The sequence below is a fragment of the Anabrus simplex genome, chromosome 5 (genome assembly GCF_040414725.1).
Source record: "Anabrus simplex isolate iqAnaSimp1 chromosome 5, ASM4041472v1, whole genome shotgun sequence".
Classification (NCBI taxonomy): Eukaryota; Metazoa; Arthropoda; class Insecta; order Orthoptera; family Tettigoniidae; genus Anabrus; species Anabrus simplex.
The window spans coordinates 182202475-182229779 of NC_090269.1; the positions used below are offsets into that span (position 1 = coordinate 182202475).

Below are 27305 nucleotides of genomic sequence, written 5' to 3' on the forward strand. Positions count from 1 at the left end.
CCTACTGCAGCTCTGATAAAGTCACACAAATAAGTGAATAGTTTTGTGTCCGACCCGCACATTGAAGGCATGCATCAGTCATTAAAAGAAATAAGTTTCATAATGATAGATCCGTATTGAACTGTGATTACAATAGAGTAAAATAATATATTATTATTGGTCCACCTTTTCAATACAAAATGAAAATTACATAGGGACTAGTTTCGACCTAGTAATAGGTCATCATCAGCCTGAAGTAAATTAAAGCGTAAATATCGAAGAAAACATAAACAATGTAAACACAAGTACAGTCTTTTTAAAGGTACATACCATGTGGGAAGTTGAGTAGAGATATATTAAAAATAATAACTCTTCCAATTGACGAAGAACTGAGCGGAAGTTATGTAAAGTTCGGTGCGCCGTATATTATAAAAGACCACTGTGCACTAAATGATGTAATAAAGAAGAATAGTAGGTTGAATGCTGGCTTCTTCTTAGCTGTTGTATATTCGAAGAAGATTACGTCGTATTTTATAAGGTATTGATAGACGTCAAAATACATGGATGTTGGAAAGGCTCTTCAGTTTTTTGGAACAAGGCAATTGTTGCGCGTGGAGGCTTAGGAAACCAGAGAAGTGCTATATTATGTTAAAAAACAGAGATCCTTAAAAAAGTCCTGTGCGTCGTATAAATTGTGGAAATGGAAATCGAAAAAAATTGGTTCTTAAGCGATAATGTTGTTCATTCAGAGATCAATTGAAAATAAAGAATCGTAACGTTGTCTTCTCAAGATGTTTATAAACTAGAATTAATAGACGATGCGAAGTATGATACTAGGAGAAAGCTCTTCTGCTTCTGGAATCTTGAAGGACGATGGATGTTTCACGAGGTGGAATAACATATATGGAGTTAAATAAAGGTGGATATAAATTCGCAGTTCAATGCGGACCATAAATTTGATTCTGAATAAAAGACAGTAAGATTTTTTTTTTTTTAATATGTCAAAAGGAAAATTTAAGCGTAATGTGATGAGCTGAAGAGAGAAACGGAGGTAGGAAAGGATCAAAGGAAATTTTGAGGAGGTGAGGGAAGGAAAATATATATTTTTTTAATTTTTTATTATTAGCTGGAGAGAAACGGAGGTAGGTAAGGATCAAAGGAAAAATTTTTTGAGGAGGTGAAGGAAGGAAAATAAAGGTATGAGATTTTTTTTTTATTGTTCATTCTATTTTTAGTACTTTTCTTAATCATTCTTCCATATTCCCACATCCCTCAGCCCCACCTTAAAAAAAAAAAAAATTCTCATACCTTTATTTTCCTTCCTTCACCTCCTCAAAAATTTTCCTTTGATCCTTACCTACCTCCGTTTCTCTCTTCAGCTAAATATATATATATATATATATAAAAAATTAAAAAAATCTCATACCTTTATTTTCCTTCCTTCACCTCCTCAAAAAAAAAATTTTCCTTTGATCCTTACCTACCTCCGTTTCTCTCTTCAGCTAATTAAAAAAAAAAAAAATTATATATTTTCCTTCCCTCACCTCCTCAAAATTTCCTTTGATCCTTTCCTACCTCCGTTTCTCTCTTCAGCTCATCACATTACGCTTAAATTTTCCTTTTGACATATTAAAAAAAAAAAATCTTACTGTCTTTTATTCAGAATCAAATTTATGGTCCGCATTGAACTGCGAATTTATATCCACCTTTATTTAACTCCATATATGTTATTCCACCTCGTGAAACATCCATCGTCCTTCAAGATTCCAGAAGCAGAAGAGCTTTCTCCTAGTATCATACTTCGCATCGTCTATTAATTCTAGTTTATAAACATCTTGAGAAGACAATGTTACGATTCTTTATTTTCAATTGATCTCTGAATGAACAACATTATCGCTTAAGAACCAATTTTTTTCGATTTCCATTTCCACAATTTATACGACGCACGGGACTTTGTATTTTGACGTCTATCAATACCTTATAAAATACGACGTAATCTTCTTCGAATATACAACAGCTAAGAAGAAGCCAGCATTCAACCTGCTATTCTTCTTTATTACATCATTTAGTGCACAGTGGTCTTTTATAATATACGGCACACCGAACTTTACATAACTTCCGCTCAGTGCTTCGTCAATTGGAAGAGTTATTATTTTTAATATATCTCTACTCAACTTCCCACATGGTATGTACCTTTAAAAAGACTGTACTTGTGTTTACATTGTTTATGTTTTCTTCGATATTTACGCTTTAATTTACTTCAGGCTGATGATGACCTATTACTAGGTCGAAACTAGTCCCTATGTACAGTAATTTTCATTTTGTATTGAAAAGGTGGACCAATAATAATATATTATTTTACTCTATTGTATGCATCAGTTATGTCTGTGCTCTGTAGTTAAGAATATACGCTAGCACAATGGTTAGCACAATTAGGTGCTGTTCTCGAGAGTATGAGTTTGATTCCCGGTACCGTACTACCAGAGATTTACAAATGGCAGGAAGGTTGATATGCGGTAAAAATGGTATATGTAACTCCACTTCACTGGGGGCGTGTCTAAAAAGAGCTGCACCACTTCGGGATGAGGAAACGAGTTTACTTTAGTTGAGAAATATTCACGGTTGTTGCTACTAATACAGCAGGCGAGATCATTAACAAAGTGATTATTTTATATCTCCTAACTCGGGCCAATGTAAATATTTTTTGGAGAAAAGTAGGTTTAAAACGTGATAAAAACTACCCAATCATAACGATTGTTTTACTCTTCAACGTATCTAACGAATAATAATATAATACCAATATAACTGGTCCGTTATTGGCCGTTATAAATTTTCCAGCTAACTCATTCCCGGTTACCAGCGTTTCGCCCCAGTGCCTGGGAATGAGCTAGCTGGCCAATTTATCTCCAATTAACGGACCATTTACATTGGTATTTTAAAGTTACTCATTCGGGACAAATATTTCAGGTTCCCTGTGGGAATCAACATCTATATCATAATAATAATAATAATAATAATAATAATAATCATGTGCACAAACGAGGCTTTTTCAGAAAAAGCATTACGACTTTTGGGACCTTCCGGTGTGTTAAGTGGACAACTGGTGCAAAGTGGTCAGATGAATGCCGTGCTCAACACAGCGAGCTAATAAAAACCTACTGGATCTATCGAAAACTGAGTAAACGCCAGAATGTATAATGAAACTTATCGTGGTTCTTAGTTGGCCGATTAGCGAATAATAAATAAAAAATAATAATAATTTTATGTTTACGCTTACTTTAAACGGTTTTCGGAGACACCATTACAAGATATGAGAGACACCACAAAAAACATACTAGGGTATGCATTAATAAAAAAGGGAGACAACGAACGTACAAAATTAAACATCATGATGATAAAATGCATTACTGCCACACCAGTAGATATCCATAAATGTGGTAAACTTTGCTGTTATTTATTTTTATTCTCTCCGCCGTGAAACTTCTGGCACTATCCAGGCGATAGCATACCTAACCTAAACAATGCGGTCTCTCTTATCTCATTTGCAGCAGCTCAGGTAAATCCTGATGTGATAAATGTAGAGAACAAGCATGAAATATGCTTAAAAATAAAGGTCTGGCTTTCAACAGCCGCAGTTATCAAAAGAATGCTTCCAGTCACTATGTATTACATTCAGTTGGAAATACAACTCTTAACATACACTAGTTATCAGTTGGTCGTTGGACACGTTTTCTACACAGCTTTATTCGAAAGGAGTGACTTCTGCTACACATACACCAACTGGAAATATAAGAGACAATTTCCAGAAACCATTTGGGAATATGTTCACACTGTTTGGACTCTATAGCTGGGAACAAAACTATTTTTAAAAAGTTCAAAAAGACAGGACCTTGAATGCTCTCGATTGCAGGGCTGCTGCTGTGGCTGATGAGATGGCAGTCAAGATGACGTCACTTGGAATGACGACACACCGGTAGCAGCAGTTATTTATTTAGCGTATGATGAATACAATATTATTTACAATATATACAACTACCATCTCAAGTTCATAACTAAAGTTCCATGTCAAAATTTAATAGCCAGAGAAGAGCTTCGTTTGAGACACAGTTTAAGTCCTCTATAGAGCCTCTGTAACTACGCAAAGGACACTCAAATGCAAGGTGTTCCACTGTCTGTTCCCCTTGTCCGCAGTCACATTGCGGTGATGTCTTCCCTCCCCATTTGAAGAGAGTGGCTCCACATCTACCTTGGCCGGTCCTAATTCGATTTAGCATCCTCCACTGCTGCCTGGGAAGAGAAAAACCATCTGGGCACTTGCATGGGTTCTCAATGATGTGGTGATGTGGTAATGAGGATTGCTGTTGCCATTGTTCTTTCCAGGCGTCCGATACATTAAAGGAGGTGTCCTGTAAATTCATTGCAGTACGCCAAGAAGGGTGTCTGGATTTCAGTCGTTTAGCTGGGGAAGCTGCTATGTCAGATTGATAGGAAGGTGAGGATTGTTTTCAATTTTCTTCCACAAGTTAAGCAGTGACTGTGATCTTCTTAGGGATGGAGGTGGTATGTGGCTTAGGGTGGAAGCCAGTGTGTGTGTGTTGGTTGGATGCATCCTGTAATGATATGCATTGCTTGGTTCAGCTGGGTGTCTACTAATCCAGTGTGAGCACTGTTAAGCCAGGTAGAGCAGCAATATTCAGCGACGGAATAAGAGAGTGCAAGAGCAGTGGATCTCAGGACTTGAGCATTAGCACCCCAGGATGTGCCTGCCAGCTTTTGGAGGATGTTATTTCTGGTCTTGATCTTGGCTGACACATTATAGAGGTGATTCTTGTAGGTCAAGGACCTGTCCACGGTGACTCCCAGGTATTTTGGGTTAGTACAATACTGTAGATTCTCTCCTCTGAATGGTATGGTTGGTTTGTACCCAGCACTTCTATTCCGCAAGTGGAAGGTCGACACAATAGTTTTCTTGGGGTTTGGTCTAAGGTTGTTGTGATAAAAGTAACTGTCTAGAATCTTTAAGTCTGATGTAAGCGTTGACTCAGACTCATCGAAGCGTTGGGCAACCAATGTGATGTCATCTGCCTAGATGAATTTTCTGGATTTAGTTACAGGAAGGTCATGTGTGTACAGGTTGAATAGAAGAGGGGCCAATACAGAGCCCTGAGGGAGCCCGCCATTTATCTAATGTACTTTACTTCTGGAGTCTTCGGAAAAAATCTGGAAGTACCTATTACTCAGCATGTTACTGAGTAATGTGGAGAGTTTCAGACAAGGGATGATGCTGATAAATTTGAGAAGGAGCTTATCTTGCCACATGGTGTCATATGCAGCTGTCAGATCTAAGAAGACGCCCGTGCTTACCATTTTGTTCTCAAATTCATTTTCAATATGGGTAACTAGTGCTAAAATCTGTTCTTCACATCCTCGTCCAGGTCTAAATCCAGCTTGCTCGACTGGAATATGCTGGTTTATTGTCGCAAAAATCCTGTTATGTATCAGCCTTTCCATAAGCTTCATTGTAACACTGAGTAGTGCTATTGGCCGGTAACTCTCAACTTTTGTTGGGTCCTTAGATGTTTTCAATACAGCTACCGTCTTACTAATAAACGGTGTATAACTTTTATACAAGGTTTATACGCCGTTTATGTGAAATTCGTTACTAATAAACCATGTATAAGCCTCCTGTGTATACATCCGTTATAGTTATTCATTGGATTGCTTATACAGACCAGGACCCTTGTATAAGCGTTGTATAGCAGCGAGTAGAGGGGGGAAAAAAAAAAAATAATAAATAAAAATAACGAGTGAGCAGTTTATTTTCGTGGTATTTATTGTCTACAATAATATAATCGCGGTGAAATATTCGACTTATCCGTTTAACATTGAAAGAATGGACGATAACGTTGATGATCTTCACGATATTTTAAACATAGAAGACATACACCGTTCAGAGGTTATGGACGCTAGACATCTTCGTAAAGTAAAACACTTTAAAGAGACGGAATGGCAATGAATAACTATAAAATAAATTATGGTTGGGCGTATTTTTGTGTAATAATGTGTTACTGCTTAATAGACTTTTGATATTGCGAGTTTATTACACATTATCTGCCCCTACAAAGATCTTTCTCAAATTTGAGTACCTATAAAATGGGACATATTCCTCGAGATAAAAAATGGCATAACTTGAAAACCATACGTAATATGATTTCCATACTTTGTAGTTGAATACGCAGAAATATGATGTATAAATGCCTAATAGAAACTTTTTTTGATCAAACCTTTTGTTTAGCTACGAAACAGGTTTTCCTTTCTCCTGAAAAGTAAGGATTTTGGAATGTGTACCCTTTTCAACTCGCCGATTCAATTACAATTGCTTGTGTTTTCCGTACTATCCCAGTTAGGAGCTACTGATCTTTTCTTAAGCCTTTCCATTTATTTTTCTGGCGTTCATGACACAAGCAAGCTGAAGAAATGTTGATATCAGTATAAGCCAATTTCCAGCTGTCTCACTTAGTGTTGCCACTGCCTTTTCGATATGCCGTGCTACTGTGCGACTTTCCGGAAAGTTTTGCTCGTAGATAACCAGCAGAAGCGATCATAAAGGCGGTGAAGGTGTGAAATACGTCAGTGAACTGCAGGAAGAGATTCCTACGCCTTGGAACGAGTGTATAAGTGCTGTATAGTAATACAATGCATATACCTCGTTTATTAGTAAGAAAAAGGTAAAACGCTTATACAGGGTTTATTCACTGTTTAACTAAACAAGAGTTAAACAACTGTATAAGGACTTTTTATTAGTGAGACGGCTATTATTTTTGTTTTCTTGAAGACTGAAGGTAGGTTACCTGTCTCTAGTATGTTTGTGAAGAAGTTAGTAAGCCATTTAGCAGCAGCTGGTCCAAGATGAAGAAGGAACTCTGGATATATACCATCAGCACCTGCCGCTTTCCCAGGTTTTAGACTTTCTAAGGCCTGCTTAGTTTCTTGTAGTTGAAATGGGGCAGAGAATTCAGAGGATCGTTGAGCCTAACGTTTCTTTTCCTTCAGGAGGTGCTTTACGTGCCTTCTATGATGCTTTTCAACTGAGACCTTTGAGGTACAGATCATATGCTAGGCCATGTCGTCTAGACTGATGCTTATTTTCGGTCTAATTTTGCTATTTGGTGTGTCCAATTTCCTGATCAGGCTCCAAGCTTCTCTGTTGGAGTGAGTGAAGTCTAGGGACTCTACTGTTTCTTGCCCAATTCTCTTCCTATTTTCATCTCGGGATTGTAACAGTTCCGAAGCTGTATCTGGGTCACCATTGGCCTCAAATTCTTTGAAGAGCCTTTCACTCTCCTCGTTCCAGCCGGGGATGTATTGTTTACGATATCCTCCTGGGATACATCGTTTTGCTGCACTTTTAACCACACCGATGAATCTGTTGTAGTTACTATGGATAGGTCTTATCCATCGCAGGTTGGAGTCAATCTGTTTAGAAAATTCTTCCCAATTGGCTTTTTTAAAATTCCATCTCTTTTTCGGGCAGGAGTGAACGATGGGCACAAGCAATCCAGACTGGAGAATTATTGGTCTGTTCTGACTGTGAAGAAATTTGTTGAGCACTGTGCGTTGTATGTTGTTGAGTGGGTGTTGTGACTGCGTTACAAAACAGAGATCCGGGGTGTATTCTTTGTTCCATCGTGCAAAAGAGAAGGAAGCCTTATCCTTGGCATCATAGATAAGCTTAAGGTTTTCAGTTTCCATCCAGTCAGTGAGCTTTTCCCCATTACTGTCATTCTCTTTGTATCCCCATAGTGTGTGATGGCTGTTGAAGTCGCCTGCAATTATACTTGGATTTTGCAGAGATGGAATTGGTGGAGACGGCCAGGGAGTTCCAGGAGGTTTATATACGTTAACTACTGTCAAATCACAAACTTTGATTGAGGTAGTAAATATTTCATTATCTGAGAAGGATGGCAAGACTTGATAGTGGGTAATATCACTCCTCACATAGGTGGCAATCCCATACTTTGCGTGATTAACTGCAGACACTGATTTAAATCCTGGAATTCTCCCTCTGGATTGCAGCTGGAGATAATTTTCCGTGTGGGTTTCTTGAAGCAGGATGATATGAGTCTGGTGTTCTTTGAGAATCTTTGCTAGGTGTTCACACTTTGCTCTGCTTATGCCCTCAATGTTAAGCTGGCATATTTTCATTGAAGGGCCAATGTTACGAACTTGAGGGCCCTGATAAGAGCCTCTAGGTATGATTCTTCTCCATTTTCCTTGACCGGGAGGTTGTATACGACAGTTCGGTCTCATCTTATTCTGATGTTGCTCACTTAGCACCACCCAGGGGACATGTGTAGGGTAATTTAAGGTTAAACCTACGGACATGAGCAACAGTGGTCCCCCGGTAGCAGCAGTAATATGCCATGACTATCTTCAAAGTTATTATTTTTTCAGAGCAGCTTCTCCAACGTCTGAAGCCTCCCTGGTATACACCTAACTCTTGATCAAGATGTTCTTTAATCCACGTATATAGTATCTTAGAGAAAATATTATACGTGCTGTCAAGGATAGAAATACCTCTATAGTTGTCTGGATTACTTCTTTCACCTTTCTTATGAATTGGATTAACTATAGCTGTTGTCCATTGTTCTGGTAATTCTTCTGATATACAAATATTCTGTAATATCATATGGAGGGACGTCTGAGTTGTACTGCTGGCATATTTCCACATCTCTGCAAGACGATAATTCAAATGAAAGCTGTGATCAGGTTTACTCGGGTTTACTGTATGGTAGGCCTACTGCTCAACACACAGAGACAAATGACCGACTATTAAATAATTTTGTATCAATATTGCATAATATAATACCCTTATCCAGGGGTCGAAAAATACCGGACGCCCAGTCGCCATGGCGCCTGAATTTTTTATCTGAATTATGAAAATTCGGTTTTGAAACTTTATTTTCCGAAATCTGGAGTTCCCTTACATGTATGTCCCGACCACTTTGTAAAGTAACAAGTCGTAACTTATAGTATCTCTCATGTTTACTGTAGCTCATATATTCTAATATCTGAAATAAATATTTTCACTGCTTTTGGCTGTCTTGAAATTCTGTAATTAGCGCTTCGTACTTTGGAACTTGACGTTTCAGTTCTGCACCAGAGCTGCCTCGTGATCATGAGAGACATCGTTGTAACCCGTCAAACAAGTACCCTTTCATGTGGACATATGAAGAAATGCAGAGAACTACTACGTTAAATAATTCCGCGTATACCAGGGGGGTTCACCTCAACGCCGCGCATTCAAAATTTGCGCCTAAAGGAACTCTCTATCGAACTAAAGTGGAAACTACTACAACAGAAACTTAGAACTTTTATCAGAAGATATCACCACCGAAATATTATGTAATGATGTTACTGTGCAGTTTCCTAACCAGAGTGAATTTCTCCTTGTTTTGTTTGCCATTCATCAAGAAGTTTGAACATTTTTCTACAGATGACTCCACAAAAATTTTTATGATCATGCCCTCTGGTGCAAAGTGAAAGAACTTATAATTTAAAGAAATTTTGTATTTCTAGGTTTTTGTAACTGATCGATGTTCATTAATTTTTGGGTTGGCAATATTTCCTTTTTCTTTCCGCCAGTTTTGAATCTACCCAAACACTAATTTCTGTAATTAATTTTCAACCTATCACAGGCTTCTTGTTCGATTTTCAGTGTTACTTTTGAACTTAAACAATTAAATTGAGAGGGTGTGGCTGGGTTAGTCTTGAATGATCTCGAACCTTCCCTGAGGGTTTATAAACTCCGGCTTTTCACGTTTCTTGGCCAATTGATCGTCGTCTATCTGAGAGTGTGTGTTAAGCAGGAGGCGGGCGGCCTCTTTCGTCGGCAACTGAACATCTACAAGGTAATGGCCACATAAACTACATCTTTCTTGTTGTAGCTACCTCCGCAGATTATTCCAAGGGGAAGGTCCGAATCTTTAACCATGTAATCTAAGTTTCTAAAATGTAACTTTTTTCCGGCTAATGTAAAAATTTCATAAAATCTTTAACTGTAAATCGGGGATAAAGAGTGATGTACTCTCTCGAGCTCCCCTTCATCTTGGTTTGAGGTGACTACATTTTGTAACTGTTTTTCCTTCTGTAATGTGTTAAAGTAATTTCTATGCGAGTCACCTCAGTAGTTTGGTAATAGCCCCTGTTTCATTGGCCTAGAGCCCTGTAGGCTTTTTATTATCTTGGAGCGCTGTGTATGCCTCCTTTCCTTTTGTGTTTGGGCCAGTTATTTAACCTGTTCTGCTGGGTATTAAATACGCTTGTATAAATCATTTTCAAATTGTAGTTTGTGCCTTGAGAGGCCAGTGACTGTAAGTTGACGTTGCCTTGAGTAGGCCTGGAAACCTGAGAGCCTGTTAGCTATTTTTCGAGTTTTGTAATGGTAGAGTGTGCCTCTGGGAGGCTAGATATTGTCACTTAGGGAGCAAGTGCTTTTGAATTAGGGGATTTCTGCCCCTCACTAAATAATACCTCCTCCTTTGTAAAATTGTAAGTCTAGGGCAGGGCCTCTCAGAGTGCATGCGCCTGGTGCATGCACTGTGCACGGTGCAAAAGACGACTTCGCTTGGTTGACCAGAGTGCAGACCCCCCACTCCTCTCTCCCTACACCTGTCTCCCCGTTCGGCCTGTCTCCGCGTTCCTCACCTTCACTGCTGTTTCTCCCCCACTGCGAAATGTTTACGTGTGGTGAGCGGAGACGCACAGTTGTATGGGACAAGGTTACCAGTGTTATTAAAAAAATTAAAAAATGAATTAGAAATACACATACATGTTTGAGAGGAATGTAAACATAATTTTTAAAAATGCAGAACCCGTAACCAAAATGAAAATGCTACAGTACTGGAACAAAACTCATTTGTGGATATAGAATGCTCTTCTTCAAGCTGTTTCAACTTCCTTAATTCTTTCTCTCTGACGTCTCCTATGATTTCACAATAATTTTCCGAATGTAGTCTGTTGTAGTGTCTTTCAATAGATGATTTTCTTACGCAAGTAATTATCGTCCCACAGATTAAGCATTTGGCGTTATCGTCACGACAAACAAACAAAAACAAAAAATACGAAAGTTCCCAGTTCGATTGAAATGGACTTTCGGAAGTCTTTGCTTTCTTCGAAACAGGTTGCTCCATTATTATGTTGTTGTCGTGCGCTTGTCTATTTCACTGATAAACACGTCGTCTACCACCAAACGCTTCGTCGCTCTCAGCACACTACACAATCCGAGTCAAGCCGAGTTGAGGCGAAGCGTACCGATGCACAGTGCACAGAGCCTATGCACCTCGCTCTGCACGCGTGAGAGTTTGGGCGTTTGAGAGGCCCTGGTCTAGGGGCTTGAAACCCAGAATTAATTTTCCTAGTCTTGTTTCAAGATAGCTTCTGTACCTGATATGTTTTTTATGTTCACCAAGTGAAAATTGTTAAGTTGTTGTTTTCTGAAAAAATATAACCTTCAGTTCAAGTTTTAAATTAATTTTGATATTGTAGACAGACCCATTCACCCCAGCACCTTCTTTAACCTCTTTCTGCTCCACGGGTATCCCCGGAACACCGCGAACACCACATTACCACCTTCGTTCCTGTGACTAGCCGACTTCCATCTAGCAATTGACACTCAGGAGCCGTCATCGGCTATATTCATTGTTACTCGGCTCATAGACCCGAACGCATCGCGTCATCTCAAGTTCCGCTCACCTTTGATTCTTCGAGAATCTGGGAATGAAATGATTAACTAAGTTACTGTATTATTGAATTATAAAAGAATCATGAATAACTTCATGTGCCCAGTATGTTCTACTGGCACATCCTTTAATTATAGACAGACTAGACTTTCTTTCCTTCTTGTAGTGTATGCTTTCCCGAAGATCCCGTGCAAAAATATGCTTTCTCTCAATCTGTAGCTTGCGGTAATCAGATGAAGTTTGTTAAAACGACAACTTTATTTCATTTTTGAGAATTCTTAAGTGAAATTATTAATGAAGCTAGTATATTATTTAATTCTAAAGTAGTTGTGAATAACTTGGTATGCTCAACATGTGTTCTACATGATTTAGTTATAGAAAATTGAATCGTCAAAAGATAAAACATTCAAGTGAAGCAGTGATATTTACATGTAACTTCTGCATCTACAATATTATAATGGGCTTCCATCATAACGATATGATAATGTGAATATTTGTAAGTAGATGTATGCCTTTTATAATATTAGCCACTTATTTTCTGTTTAAGATGTTAGAAATGATGCATGTGTACGAAGTAGCATTAGAACTGATGATAAATTGGGCACGCAGTAGCATTGTGAGCGTCAGCCTATAATTATGTTCACAATACTCCGTAATACTCTGAGCTCGAGGAAAGTGAAAAATTTTAGTTTCGAAAAGGTCAAGCAGAAGGAGGGTGTGTGTAAATATCCTGCCACGATTTCAGCCGATGACGGATCCTGAATGTCAGGCGCTACAACAAAAGTGACAAGAATAGCCTACCTAGCTGTTCATAAACTATTGCCAAGAAAGCAGTGCTGATAAATTCCCATGGAGTTCATTCTTTGCATTTAAAACATACGGAATGACAGTTTATCGATTCTTGTATTTTCACTGAACATTATTTGAACTTTTAATTTAATTACAGCATATTTGTATTGAATAGTTGTTTTCATTCCCTGTGGTGGTGGAAAATTGGCAGCGTTGCATCAGACATCGAAGCCCGCGAACTTGGAAGCCAATTAACGCTGGTGATTTACTGTAGTATATTATGTGTTTTACGTTTCTGTGTTATACCTCAGAAAATTGGCAAATTGAAACGAACAAAGCCACACAAATTGGCTGATGCAAGTAAAAAACAGTGTACTCTTTCAGATTTCTTCGTAAAATCCCTGCTGTGGCTGATGAGATAGCAGTCAAGATGACGTCACTTGGAATGACGACACGCTGTAACACAAAGTGATACAGAAGCAAGTGAATGTGAGAAAACCCTCGATGGAAGTGCCAATTGTAGTGTTCAGGACGATAATAACCAGTGTGAAATTTATGGTGTTCAAGAAAATGATAAGTCAAACATTAAAAATACGTCGAAATTTAAATTGTCAGGCAAAAGGAAATTTCAGCAATCGTGGCTTGAATTACTGCCGTGGCTGTGCTATGAACAAGGAATTGCGAAGTGTGAATTGTGCAGTAAATTTCCTAGTATTGCCGACCAAAATTCTAAAGTTGTATCCAGATTTCAGGACCATTTAAACTGGGAAATTACCGGGCGAGTTGGCCGTGCGTGTAGAGGCGCGCGGCTGTGAGCTTGCATCCGGGAGATAGTAGGTTCGAATCCCGCTATCGGCAGCCCTGAAAATGGTTTTCCGTGGTTTCCCATTTTCACACCAGGCAAATGCTGGGGCTGTACCTTAATTAAGGCCACGGCCGCTTCCTTTCAACTCCTAGGCCTTTCCTATCCCATCGTCGCCATAAGACCTATCTGTGTCGGTGCGACGTAAAGCTACTTGCAAAAAAAAAAAAAAAAAAAAAAACTGGGAAATTTAAAAAAACACGAAAAATCCTATCCTCACTCAAAGTGTCAGGAGACTGAAAGTTTCAAGAAAAATTCCGAATGTGCACTTTTAGCTAAGCTAGTAAAGAAAATGGATGCTAATATGTTACAACATATGACAGCATTGTTCATGGCATCTTATCATACTGCAAAAGATAACGGACCCTACACTGATTTTGAAGGTTGGTTTGCATTGTTGAGCAAGTTGAATGTTACTGATTCAAAGAAGTATGTAAATGATAAACAATGCAGAGAATTTATTTCATACATTGCCTAAGAGCTTTGTGAAGATTTGGTATGTGAAATTAAGGAAAGTTCATGTCAGTATCTTACTCGATGGATCAACAGATAAATCTGATGATGAGGAGCTCATACTTTATGTTCATTTTTTTTTAAAGAAAATAAGGTGAAGGAGACATTTCTTTCCATTGTGTCATTGGAAAAAGTGTCCGACTCGTTGGCCGAACGGTCAGCATACTGGCCTTCGGTTCAGAAGGTCCCGGGTTCGATTCCCGGCCGGGTCGGGGATTTTAACCTTAATTGGTTAATTCCAATGGCACGGGGGCTGGGTGTGTGTGTGTTGTCTTCATCATCATTTCATCCTCATCACGACGCGCAGATTGCCTACGGGTGTCAAATAGATAGACCTGCACCTGGCGAGCCAAACCCGTCCTGGGATATCCCGGCACTAAAAGCCATACGACATTTTCTTTTTTCTTCTTTTTTTTCTTTTTTTCCATTGGAAAAAAACAAGTGATGGCTATATGGAAGCTCTAGAAACAGAATTGCTTCAGTTAAGGCTTGGAGAACTTTCACAGGTACAAAACTAATAGGTATAGGGACTGATGGAGCAAAATGTATGATTGGTGTTCGTAATGGTTTGGTAACAAAAATATCTGAAAAACTTGAGAACATGGTTAACGTTCATCGTGTTGCACATCAACTCCAACTCACCGTTCTTCACAAACCGAAAAATGTGGATGAAATTGATGAAATTGATTCTACACTCAGGAAACAGTATAAGTTTTATTGATATTCACCAAAACGACTTTGCGAACTGAAGAAAATTTCGGAGTTACTGGAATGTGAAATATCTAAATTGCAGTACTTACACCAAGTTAGATGGGTAGCAAGCAAATTAAATGCTTTGCATGCAGTTGTCAAAGACTGGGAATGCCTAGTGGTGCATTTAAAGAATATTTCTGAAAGGAAAGGTGAAGAAGGAATCACAGCTAAAGGTCTTCTAAAGAAGATCAAGGACTTCAAATTTGTCATCACAATTCACTTCTTGTATGATTATCTGAGTATATTCAAAAGACTTTCACTTGTATTTCAGAGGCATGATCTGATTTTAAGTCAGATAAGAGTGCATGTAAATAACGCAATTAATTCATTGCAGCAACTTCAGAACACCAAGGGCCCAATGGAAGAAAAATTTGTTTCTGCTACAACCTTTCAGGAGTTTTCAGTGGAATACAGTTATCAGGTGTGTCGGATAAGAATTTTACGAGCGACAAGGAACATATTTTGTGATGGGGTTAACTTTCTGAAAGACACATTTCTTAAAAATGAAGATATTCAAAGTGCCATTGGTGTTTTTGACACATATTCTTGGCCATCAGGAAAGCAACTGGAAAATTATGGCAACAATGAAATAAGCTTCTTGCCACTCATTTTTCAAAATATCTTCAAATTGAGGAGAACAACGTAGAAGACATACTGAGCAAGTGGTACGAGTTCAAAGTAGTCGGGAAAGATCTTCCACTGAGTGATCTACTTGAAAAATCGCGGACTATGAAAGGACGATTTCCAATTTTAGGAAAGCTCCTCAGTATAGTGGCAACAATTCCTGTATCGACCTTATCATGTGAGCGAGGGTTCAGCTCAATGAATATTATTAAACACAAACTGAGAAACAAACTTGCTGTGAAGAACTTAAGTGATCTCATGATGATATCTTTGAATGGACCATCTATAAAGGACTTTGATGCAACAAAATGTATTGATTGTTGGTATTTTGGTGGGAAATCAAACAGGCACATGTAGTATAATTTCAAAAGACGCTGACCTTGAAGGCGACTGGTGACTATTTGGGTTAGTATTTCTTAAAATATAAATTGTTCCTCTTCCATTCTTATATGAATTGATAGACTAGTCTACTTAGGGACAAATTTCAAAAAAATTACATAGCTTTATCATAGTCTAAGCTGTGGTTTTTATAATGTTTATTTGCAAAAAATGTGCTGGCTCCTGATAAAAAGGGGCTGGCTACTGAATTATTTCTACTTTTTTCTACAACAGCCCTTATCCCTTTTCTCTACAGGATCGAGTATGAAGCGAGACGAATCTTCGTAGCGAGTTTTTACGACCATATGCCATTCCTGACGTCAACCCCATCAGAGGAATTAATGAGATGTATTGAATGACATAACATAAGAGTAATTAAAAATGACTATATTTACTTGATACATTGGCCTAGGCCTAAAAGTCGTGTTCTCCATTTATTGTCTTTTTACATTTAGAAATACTGCCTTCCATCAAAAATAGCCAGTATAACTCAAATACATTCATAAGTTTGTTTTTATTAAAGAATAGTGTAGAATGTTTACATGTACAATTTATAGCTTGGAAGTCATGTGTTCACTGCACAAAATTTGGAGTTATCGCATACTGGACCTCCCTTTACTTTTTTTTGGCTGTAAAAGTGGGGGGAAAAGGGGTCTAATACGCGAGTAAATACGGTAGTTGACAATAAGCACCCTAGGTAAGAAATAAACAGTTAAAGAAAATGCTACTCTACATATCAAAATGTATGCAGCATTTCATCTTCAAAGAATCTTTAAAATGAAAGAAGCCATGAGAGTAACAGTTGCAGAGGTACTGTCATATAAAGAAAGTGTTATAAACAAAAGTGCCTGCATTCTATCAAAAGAGGAACTTTTATACCCACATTTGTAAACTTTATCATGTACTAAGTTCAATTACTGCTGTGGAAAATACAGTTCTCTTAAACTGTTCTCTGTTTTACTTACTCCATGCTATATACAGTGTCAGGCAACTGCTGTTCCTTCAACTGGAACTTCTTCTTCTTGACTGGTGCAATAAGAGGTGTGTCTAAAGGCTGATTGTCTTCCTCCTGCACGATGGTCTCCACATCAGGACCAAACACTTCTAGAGCTGCTGGGTAGTACCGTTTATCCTCATGTAGGACCACGGCCATTGGAGCAGTGTCCATGTCCTCCACGCCTTCTGCATCCATGTCCTCCTGCAGGGAAATTAATCATTTAAAGATAACTGCAGCTTCCATCACAACCAAAACTTACAATCCAACAAAAGACATTATTATACAGTAAATAAAGTCCATTGTTTACTCTCTAAAGCTGTGGCAGCCACTAATTCTAGTTATGTTAGCATTAACACTCAACTTGGATGAAACACACATGTACTCCAATTTCACCTGCGTAACACATGGGAAGACAGGTAGTTTATGTTTTGTAATACAGTATTTCACTTATTAAGCACGATACTCTGCCCAGCATCAATTTAGTTCAGCATATTGGAGATTATACCCTGTGGTGATTCAATAAACATTTTAGCACGCCCTTCCTTCCAAAAGGGAGATTTAGTACCAAAGAACACACAGAACTCTGTTACAAAAAGTATTCGAAATGATGTTAAACAGACCGAGTATTAAACATGTGACCCATCGCATGGACAGGGACCCAAATTCGGCAATGGGAATTTTACAGCAGAGCTGAACAAAGTGTCTGGGGTGTAAAACATTGCATTTCTATGTTTTGAATTATCTTGTTACCCAAGGGTCTTTGTAACAAACTAAGTTACAAAACTCTTTGCCACTAGATGTTGTGAAAAGTACTATTTTTTTAAATGAGTGTCACCAGCTGAAAATGGGATTTAAAGGTCACTTACAGGATTTTATCATTACCACCTCTAGGTCCAACTTCAGATTACATTATACTTGTGTTTTATGTGACAATCATAGAGAAGGAAGATCTTATTTTGAAAATTGTGAAAGATCACACATCTATAAACGGTCTAAATGACGAATAACAGACATTTTATTAAGATTATTTCACATCACGTAACAGCGACAATGAATCAGATAATGGTATGGATGATGATGAAATTAGTGAAGAAACATTACTAGACGCAGGACTGGTTTTTGCCATTCAGGCACGTCATGTGACATAACCTATCTACAGATTTTTAATTTCACAGAAGGTGTTTTCATAGACTTTTATCGTGTAATATAACCTATTTATAGTGTTAAACATGATAATGTAGCTTTTGGACTTTCGCCATGTCAAGAAAACAAGGTAAAATTATTTACGTTTCGCAGAGAACTTTGCTCCAAGTCCTCAGAAGAAAATCATGCCATTTTATCATGAAGTAACTGAAGATTTGTTGTGCCCCCAACCCGAAGGAATTTTAACAGAATTCTTCATTTGATACAGCGGATAATATGACAGTTGCTAGACTTCAGAAATGTAACAAGAGGAACAGACGATGCAGGATTCTTCAGAAGGAGGAGAATTAAGAGGACAGCGCAGAGGAAGATCTCTTACTCCCAAATCTTAGTGCTCCAGTCAAGCGTACCAGATATCATATAATTTAAGACCGTATTTGTGCCAAGTAAAAGTGCTTAGCTATTGCGGATGTTCATTCAAATAAGCAATCTTTATAACATTTTAAATGAAAAATAAATAAAAATTTGACACTTCATTTAATATATACAGTATTATAATGACAATGTCATTTTATGTTCTGATCATGTTTAGCCTAAAAAAATAATTACTAATCAAACAAGACTGGTGAAGTAATACCATGTAGATAAGCAAGAGTTTTCTTATTTTTACATGCCTTTCTTTAATTTATTTTAACTTTCTAGTCAACATAGGACTACTTAGTCGGGTTTATGGAGGTTTATCTTTTTCTTTTGTCAGCCCAATATTGTTTCATACTTTCTGAACGTAATTTTCTTTCTGCTTCTGGAATCACTCTTCCTATTCTCTGCTTGTTGATTTTTGTCTATAGTCCAGTGCGTTTATCTTTCGATATGTTTAAATCTTCTATTGTAATATGCAATTCTCTCATGTCTTCTTTAAGTTCTGTGTTAAATCGAATATTATTCTTACTCTTCCATAATTTTTCTATTATTTTTCAACTGATTCTATTTTCTGGAGACCATATTAGATGACCTAAGAATGATATTCGTTTCTTTTTCACTGTGCTAGTCACAGGTTCTATTTCTTTATAAATTGTCTCATTGGAAGCTAGTCTCCAGACTCAGTTTACTTGAAAATTTTTATTTAAACAGGTACTCACAATTCTCCTTTCTAACTCGGGTACTCTATCTATTGCAACTGTGTTTGTTGTTTCGAATAATGTTTCACCTGCATATGTAATTTGTGGCTGGGTAACTGTTTTGTAGTGTTTCAACTTGGTTGCTACTGAGAGACACTTTTTATTATATGTATTCTTGGTAACATACTGTGCTGTAACCATTTTGCCATGCTGGTTTCCTGTTCAGGTGATATGTGATTATTTCATCCAAATTTTAAATTTTTCTACAAGTTTTATTTCTTGGTTTCCCAGTTTAATGTTGTTTGTAAGTGGAAGTTGAGTCAGCATAATTTATGTTTTTGCAAATGAAATTTTCAAACCAATATTTTGAGCTATTTCCTGTAAAGATTTTATTTGTTGCTTTTCTTCTGAATATCATTGGCCAGAAGAGCTAGATCTTCAGCAAATCTTAAACAGTTCAAATGTATGTTGTCTTTCTGGGTTCCAATTTTTATATTTTTTGAGTTATTCGTGTACCATTCCCTCATAACGTACTCTAGGCCACAGTTAAAAAGAAGAGGTGAAAATCCGCCACCCTGTCTTAAACCAGTGTTACCAAGAATGGTTCAGAGAGTACTCCTCTGAACTTAATTTTATAAATTGTATTAGAGTAAGTTCAATCTCTATTAATGGAAGTAATGAAATCAACCCTGAAATTAATAACAGGCTAAGTAAAGGTACAACATTTTATCATCAAGTAAGAGAGCTTTTACGGGATGACAAAGTACCCAAGAGAACAAAATTAACATTATATAAACAGTATTTCATACCAATTGTAAAATACGGACTAGAAATGCTGGTAACTAATAAGAGAGAAGATAGCAAGATCCAAACAGTAGAAATGAAACTTTAAGAACACTAGTTAAAAAGACAAGGAAAGGTAGAATTCAAAATATCAAAATCGGAGAAGAGCTATATATAGAACCGTCAATATAAAAGATACAGAAAGCAAGACTGAGATGGTTCGGACATGTAAAAAGAATGGGAAAGGAACGGGTAGCAAGAAGGGAATTGGAAAGAGAAGTTAAGGGAAAGAGACCAGTTGGAAGACCGAGAAGAATGTGGATGGATCAGATTTGGAAGGACATTAGAGAAGCAGGATTGGATGTGGCGGAAGTAATGGAGCAGGAAAGGAAGGACGGGAAGGAGTGGAGGAGGCTAGTTAACCATAATCGGGCAACTGAAGTAGGACATTGATGATGACAGAGTAAGTCAATCAATTTTATTAGCTTTGGGTGAAGTCCAAATTGTCTAAACATTTTAAATAATGATGGTCTGTGGATAGAGTCATAAGCTTTCTTGAAATCTATAAACGTTATTGAAAGGGGATTGTTCCGTTTTCTGTAATATGCCATGACTAGCTTCAAAGTTATTATTTGTTCAAAGCAGCTTCTCCAAGGTCTGAAGCCTCCCTGATGTTCACCTAACTCTTGATCAAGTTGCTCTTTAATCCAAGTATATAGGATCTTGGAGAAAATCTTATACGTTGCAGTCAAGGATGTAAATACCTCTATAGTTGTCTGGATTACTTCTTTCACCTTTCTTATGAATTGGATTAACTATAGCTGTTGTCCATTGTTCTGGGGATTTTTCTGATAACCAAATCTTCTGTAATATCATATGGAGGGATGTCTGAGTTGCACTGCTGGCATATTTCCACATCCCTACAAAAACTTGGTCTTCTCCACACCCTTTGTAGTTCTTCATTTGTTTAAGCACTGTTCCAACTTCTTTTGCTGTAGGTGGGTTTATATTTTTTGGTTTAGATTTTATCGGGGTATGTGTATCAATTAATAGGAGCTTTTCAGGTTCATCACTGTTCAAAAGCTTGTTAAATGCTTCCGCCATGATTTCTGCATTCTCGTTATTGTTATGCATTATTTTTCCATATTTTTCTCAACAATAATGTGGGGGAGGGTTATATTTTTTCAATTGTTTACCAAAGGCTTGTAATAATCTCGAGACTTAGTAATAATGAAACCTACTTTCTTAAACACTTGACAATTGTGTAAAATAAGTAATAAAATAAATAAAAACTTCAAATTGTGTTTTTCTCAAACTATAGTTTTCTTAATATCATCCATTAAAATCTTCTGAAGTATTGCACCTAGAAGCATTTTTAAAAAATGCTCAATATCTTATGCTAATTTTACAACCACAAAAACTCAAAGTGAAAAATCCTACTTTAGGTCCGTTCCCATTCAATGGGTCACATATGCATATTAAGCAAACATAATTGTTTTTGACCAATATGCTCACTTCTGATCAGGTATAATTCCCTTCTGCCATCACAATCCCAAATTGCAACTTCATCTATTCACAAGGCTTTTCCACTTGACCCATTTCAACTAAATTCTACTGTGGGTTTGGCTTCTCTACCCTAAAGAATGCAAGTTAAAACCTGGCAGAGGATGCTGAATTACTGATGGACAAGAAATAATTCCATTCCACACTCTTCTTAAAATGTCAGCACATAGATCTTTGGTGATCAATTCGGTGCTGACCTAACAAAATTAATTAAGACTTGACCTCCCAGCAAAAGTGAAGCGAAAGAAAAGACACAGGAAGGCAGTGAGCACATTACCAAATCTGAGAATTGGCATATTGGACAGCAAGCATTACTAAATTTCAATTTCAGGCTCGTCACATTCGTGGCACAGAAAATGTGGTGGTGGATGACCTCAGAAAGATGTTCTACCCGGATAGTTCTGATCATCGATCAGATTCTTCTAATTCTTCTCCTAGCCAAGTTTTGGTCTTTGCAAATGCTGCCCTAACTAACTCCCCTTTTCTTTCTACAGACATATCTAAGCATCAGTAAAATGATCCTGAACTGAAAGGAATTATCAATAGATTTAAATCTGGTGAATTGGTCAAACCCTATATTCTTAACAACTGTGTTCTGTGTTGTCCTGCTTGAAGAAGGTAAGACCCCAAAATTGATGTTGCAACTAACCTAGTTCCTGCTTTTTCAAATATTTTCATGAATCTCCTGTTGCTCATCTAGGTATTTTCGAAACAAGAGAGAAAATTCGGAAGCACTTCATTTGGAAATCAATGGACAGCAAAATCTGTACCCTTGTTAACTATTGTAAAACTTGTAACATCAGTGAACCTGCTCCTAATACACGCCTAGGTCTGTTGTCATTTGAGCAAGCTTTTTATCCTATGGAGATATTATTATTAGACTACATTGGGCCTTATCCAAGGTCAAGTGCCGAACATCGTTTCACACTTGTTTGTGTTGATGACTCATGGCGTTTTACGTGGCTGTTCTCAACTCTTATGGCTAATGCTAATACTAACATCTCATCTTAAAATGTCAGCACATAGATCTTTGGTGATCAATTCGGTGTTTACCTAACAAAATTAATTAAGACTTGACCTCCCAGCAAAAGTGAGGTGAAACTGATCTTCGCTTCTCTTGGACCTATTTCTAGTAAGTGATAATGGCAAAGCTTTTACTTCTGTCTAGTTTTGTCATTTCTGTTTTGACTTGTCAATTTCTCATGTAACTACCACACCATATTATCCAAAGTCTAATTACGCCGAGAGGGTAACCGAAACCTTAGATCTGCTCTTATTGCTCATCACTCTGCTGATCATTCTAGGTGGGATTCATCGCTCAATTGGTTGTCTTATGCCTTTAATACAGCTGTTCATAAGAGTCATAAGCAAACGCCTGCATCATTAATTGCAAGTAATCAACTTCATGATCCGTATTGATGTGTAGCGTAATTTAACAAATTGACAGTAAATATTGTTCCACCTTTTCAATACAATACGTTGTGCACCTTAAGTAAGTTCATAAATTAGCAGTAGTACATGTTTCATTTTATTATAAACATCATCAGCTACAGATATCTTTGTTTAGGTAAAAATATTAAATGTGCAAAGACAGTCTTCTCAAGATGATCTTAAAAATACTTAACTACTTAAAAATATTGGAAAATATTAGCTAAGGGGGAGGAGGTTAAAGATGCAGACTAAAAACAACTACAAACAAAAAACTTATGTAAACTGTGACAGTTTGTCATAATGTTCATCTAAAAAGTCTTTGTATACACTTATACACCGCGATCAATAAAATACGAGGGTAAAATGAGTCTTCTTATTACAATGCGTTCTTGAAAAACTCATTAGCAGATCTCAAAATTGAAGAGACTCATAGTATTTCTTTGTAGAAAAACAAAGACTCGTGAAAGCTGTAAGTGTGGAACCTCCCTTAATTGAATGGTCAATATGAAGTTGATATTTTGCAATTGTGACCTGTATTCATGAGAAGGGAAAAGAGACCACATGTTGGTTAAATGAGAGTTCATCCAAAACAAGAGTATAAAAAATGAAAAATAATCCTTAACATGTAACTAATTGAGAAAATAATGTACGTACTGAAACTAACACTTCATATGTGAGCTTGGCTTAATATATAGAAACGTAAAATATATAATATCTTACCAGTTACAGTAGATATATTAGGACCGAGCTCGATAGCTGCAGTCGCTTAAGTGCGGTCAGTATCCAGTAATCGGAAGATCGTGGGTTCGAGCCCCACTGTCGGCAGCCCTGAAGATGGTTTTCCGTGGTTTCCCATTTTCACACCAGGCAAATGCCGGGGCTGTACCTTAATTAAGGCCACGGCCGCTTCCTTCAAATTCCTAGGCCTTTCCTATCCCATCGTCGCCGTAAGACCTATCTGTGTCGGTGCGACGTAAAGCAAATAACAAAAAGATATATTAGGATCATCCCACTGCTGCATGGTACATAAAAATTTCAAAATCTTCTCGAGACAAATAGCGGAGCACCTTTTCAGTCCTTTTCTTACCATTATTTACCAGCAGTGGATGCACAAATATTTCTATTACTATTTCATGACCAGATTTCAAGATACATTTTATAGCACATAAATGCAGTGCGTGCGTCAGTCATATCATGATATCCACCACCCAATCTCACTCACTAAATAGAGCTTCTATTGCGTCTCCAGAAAATTATCTAGTGAAAACATAAAGAACCCATTTTGTAATGGATAAGACACACATTACACTATAGATTTCACAGTTAGTAAGACAGCATCTGCGCTGTCATCAGTCAGACACTTCACTTCTCCATGTTTTGATTCCAACTGAATGAAATCATCATTCAACCATTGTAGTAATTTATCTGCAGGTGAATAGAAATGCTTGCAATCTGGACTGTTTTGCCGAATGTGCAGAGTTCTGACAATGACGTCATGGAATGTGAAAAATTTGTAAATTGATTCCATGAAGTGCACCGTTGATTCCTTGTCTGAAAAGTCTAAACTTGTATTTATAAACGGGCATGGTTTTCTTTCATGAAGCGAATAGCTGCAGTAATCGCTGGGGAAATATTTGTACAGCAGAACATTCAACTTTTCCAAATTCCTCTGTTCGGTCTTTTATTTTTTTAATTTTATTTTTAATAGGCCCAACCAAACAGGCTTGAATGTCAAGTCTGTCTGGAGGCGATAAACTTCTTTCACATATATGGAGGTGATGATGCCATTGCTGTCATTTCCCTGTCTAGGAACTGGAATCATACATGTTTTATCAAATGGTAATTGTCAAAATTGAAAATAAGTTTACGACTGGGATCACTTGGATGAGTCTCACAGGTTCTCACTTTTCCCTCTACGAAGCATCTGATTCGTAGATTGCATTATCATCTCCCTCTCTTCTTTCTTCTTGACAAGACCAGTAGACGTGGCGATGATGTAGTCTGCAAGCCTAGCCTTGCACGCAGGTCGCTGTTTACTGCCTTGGCTCACGAGTTTAACCCAATGACTCATGTAATTTTCCCCCGCTATAAGAATAACCTTTTCCGTATACACAAGTATGAGATGAAATGACAACAACTATGTCCCAACATATTGACTTGACTATATTTACAGTACATAATGAATTCCTATCCTACCTAATATAATCATTTAAATAATAAATGATGTTATAACTATATAATTTTTCTGTACCGGGAGGTACACCTCAACACCACACATTTAAAAGAAGTGCGTTAAGGAACACTATCAAACAAAACTTGGAACTACTAATGCATAAAGTTGGGACATTGATCAGAAGATGTCACTGCTGAATAACTGAGTAATGTGTCATTTTAAAGTTCCTAAACTGACTGGATTTCTTTTTTTGGTTTTGATGTACATCAAAAAGTTTAACTTTTCTCCATAGATGTCTCTACTATAACTGAGGTCATGCACTCTGGTGCAGGGTGAAACAATTAATGATTTGAAGAAGTTTTGTGTTTATAGGTTTTCGCAACTAAATTGACTTTTATTTTGATACTTCAAGGTTTGCAAAACCTCCTTCTCATCCCACCAGTTTTGGAGTCTGGCCAATAACAAATTTTCTGTAATTATTTTTCAGCCAATCATAGGCTTCTTGTAGGTTTCGGTTTAGCCAATAAAAATGAGAGGGTGTGTCCGGATTTAGTTCAGAGCCTTCTCGAACCCTCCTCTCGGGTATAAAAGCTGCGGCTTTTTCAAGCTACCTTGTCCTATTGATCGTCGAATTTCTGAGAGTGTGTGTGTGTTAAGACAGGAGGCGGGGTGCCTCATTCTTCGGTGGGCAGAACATCAGCCTAGGTAATGACCACCAGTTTTATATCTCTGTAGCTATCTCCTCAAACTTACCCGAGGGAAAGTTTCTAATTTCTAACTATGTAACCATCCATTTCCTAAAAATGTAAACTACCTCTTGCTAATATAAAATTTCATAAAGACTTAAACTGTAAATTCGGGGATAGAGAGTGCGTTACCTTCTTGAGTTCCCCTTCAATTTGTCATGAGGTGACTACGATTTTGTAACTGTTCTTCTTCCTGTAAAGCATTAATTAACTTTTCTTTCTAGTCGCCTCAGTAGTGTGGGATTAGCCTCGGCATCATCAGGCCACAAGCCCACGTAGGATTTTAAAACTTGGTTTTCAAGGAGCGCTAGTGTACGCCTCCATACATTTTGAGTTTGGGCCAGTAATATTAACCTGTTCTTTTTTTTTTTTTGCTTTACGTCGCACCAACACAGTCTTATGGCGACAATGGGGATGGGAAAGGCCTAGGAATGGGAAGGAAGCAGACGTGGCCTTAATTAAGGTACAGACCCGGCATTTGCCTGGTGTGAAAAATGGGAAACCACGGAAAACCATATTCAGGGCTGCCGATAGTGGGATTCGAACCCACTATCTCACGGATGGGATGCCATCTTTGCCTATAAGCATTTTTAATGTGGATAATATCCTTGAGGAGCTCCGGCCTGGTGTCGTCTTGGGTGCCTTGGCGGTACTGAACCCGCGGCCGGACAACATTCGTAGTCATTACCCATCCAGGACCCGTTTCCAGAGCAATCCGCACATTTTGACGACAGTCCAGATTATTATTATTATTATTATTGTTCTGGACCCCACAGCAAGATGCAAGACCGCTACTTGGCGGTAAATTACATCTGCTGCCATTGTCGTTTCTGTCAATATGACTGTACCGGGCGGTACACCTCTGCACCGCAGTTTTAAATCTTGCACCAATAAATCCTGCTCTACAGGAGAAACTCTGAACTTTAAAAACTGGATCAACTCATAAGTTTCTCAGAAGATGTCACTACTGTAAATTTTGTGATTACGAAGTTGTCAATACTGTGTGGATTTCAACTTATTTTGTTTTCCATTGATCAAGAAGTGTGGACATTCTCTTATAGATGTCTCTACTAAAAAACTATGATCATGCACCCTGGCGCGAAGTGAAGGAACATTTTTGGAGAAATTTTGTATTCATAAGTTGTCTCTTTACTAAATCTTGTTCATTCATTTGTGGGTTGGCAATATTAATCTTTTCTTTCCGCCAGTTTTGAATGGAGCCAATCCAGAATTTCTGTAATTATTTTTTGACCAACCATGTCTTTCTTCTTCGATTTTGAGTGTACTGTCTACACTGACCAATAAAACTGAGTGGGTGTGGCTGTTTTATTCATGAAAGGTTTCGAATTTTTCCCGAGGGTACAAAAACTGCTGATTTTCTTGTCTCTTGGCCACTTCAGAAACATCTAACCTAGTGTATGGACATGTAGCAGGAGGCGGAAAGCACCTCTTTCATCAGGCAGCAGCTCTTCAGTAAGGTAATGGCCGTTTAACATCTTTATTTCTTGCTAGCTCAGCAGTTTAACCCTCGGGAAAGGTCCGAATCCCTTTACAATGTAAACTATTTTTTGAAATGTATTTTTTTGCCGTTTGATGTAAAAACTTCTTTAAATCTGTAACTGCAATTCGGGGATAGAGAGTGCTTTACCCTCTCGAGCTCCCCTTCATATTGGTTTGAGGTGACTACGTTTTGTATCTGGTTTTTTTCCCCT

The 27305-nt window shown here is 37.7% G+C and overlaps 1 protein-coding gene across 3 annotated transcripts in view; it reads right to left on the reverse strand.

Annotated features, from left to right (window-relative positions):
* Positions 1-27305, reverse strand: part of LOC136873888 (116 kDa U5 small nuclear ribonucleoprotein component) — a 398344-nt gene that overhangs the window by 334709 nt on the left and 36330 nt on the right. For all 3 annotated transcript variants that reach the window (XM_068227586.1, XM_067147207.2, XM_067147208.2), the window contains one exon: positions 16605-16837. In XM_068227586.1, the coding sequence (XP_068083687.1) occupies positions 16605-16837 (233 nt within the window). The remainder of the gene's footprint in view (positions 1-16604; positions 16838-27305) is intronic.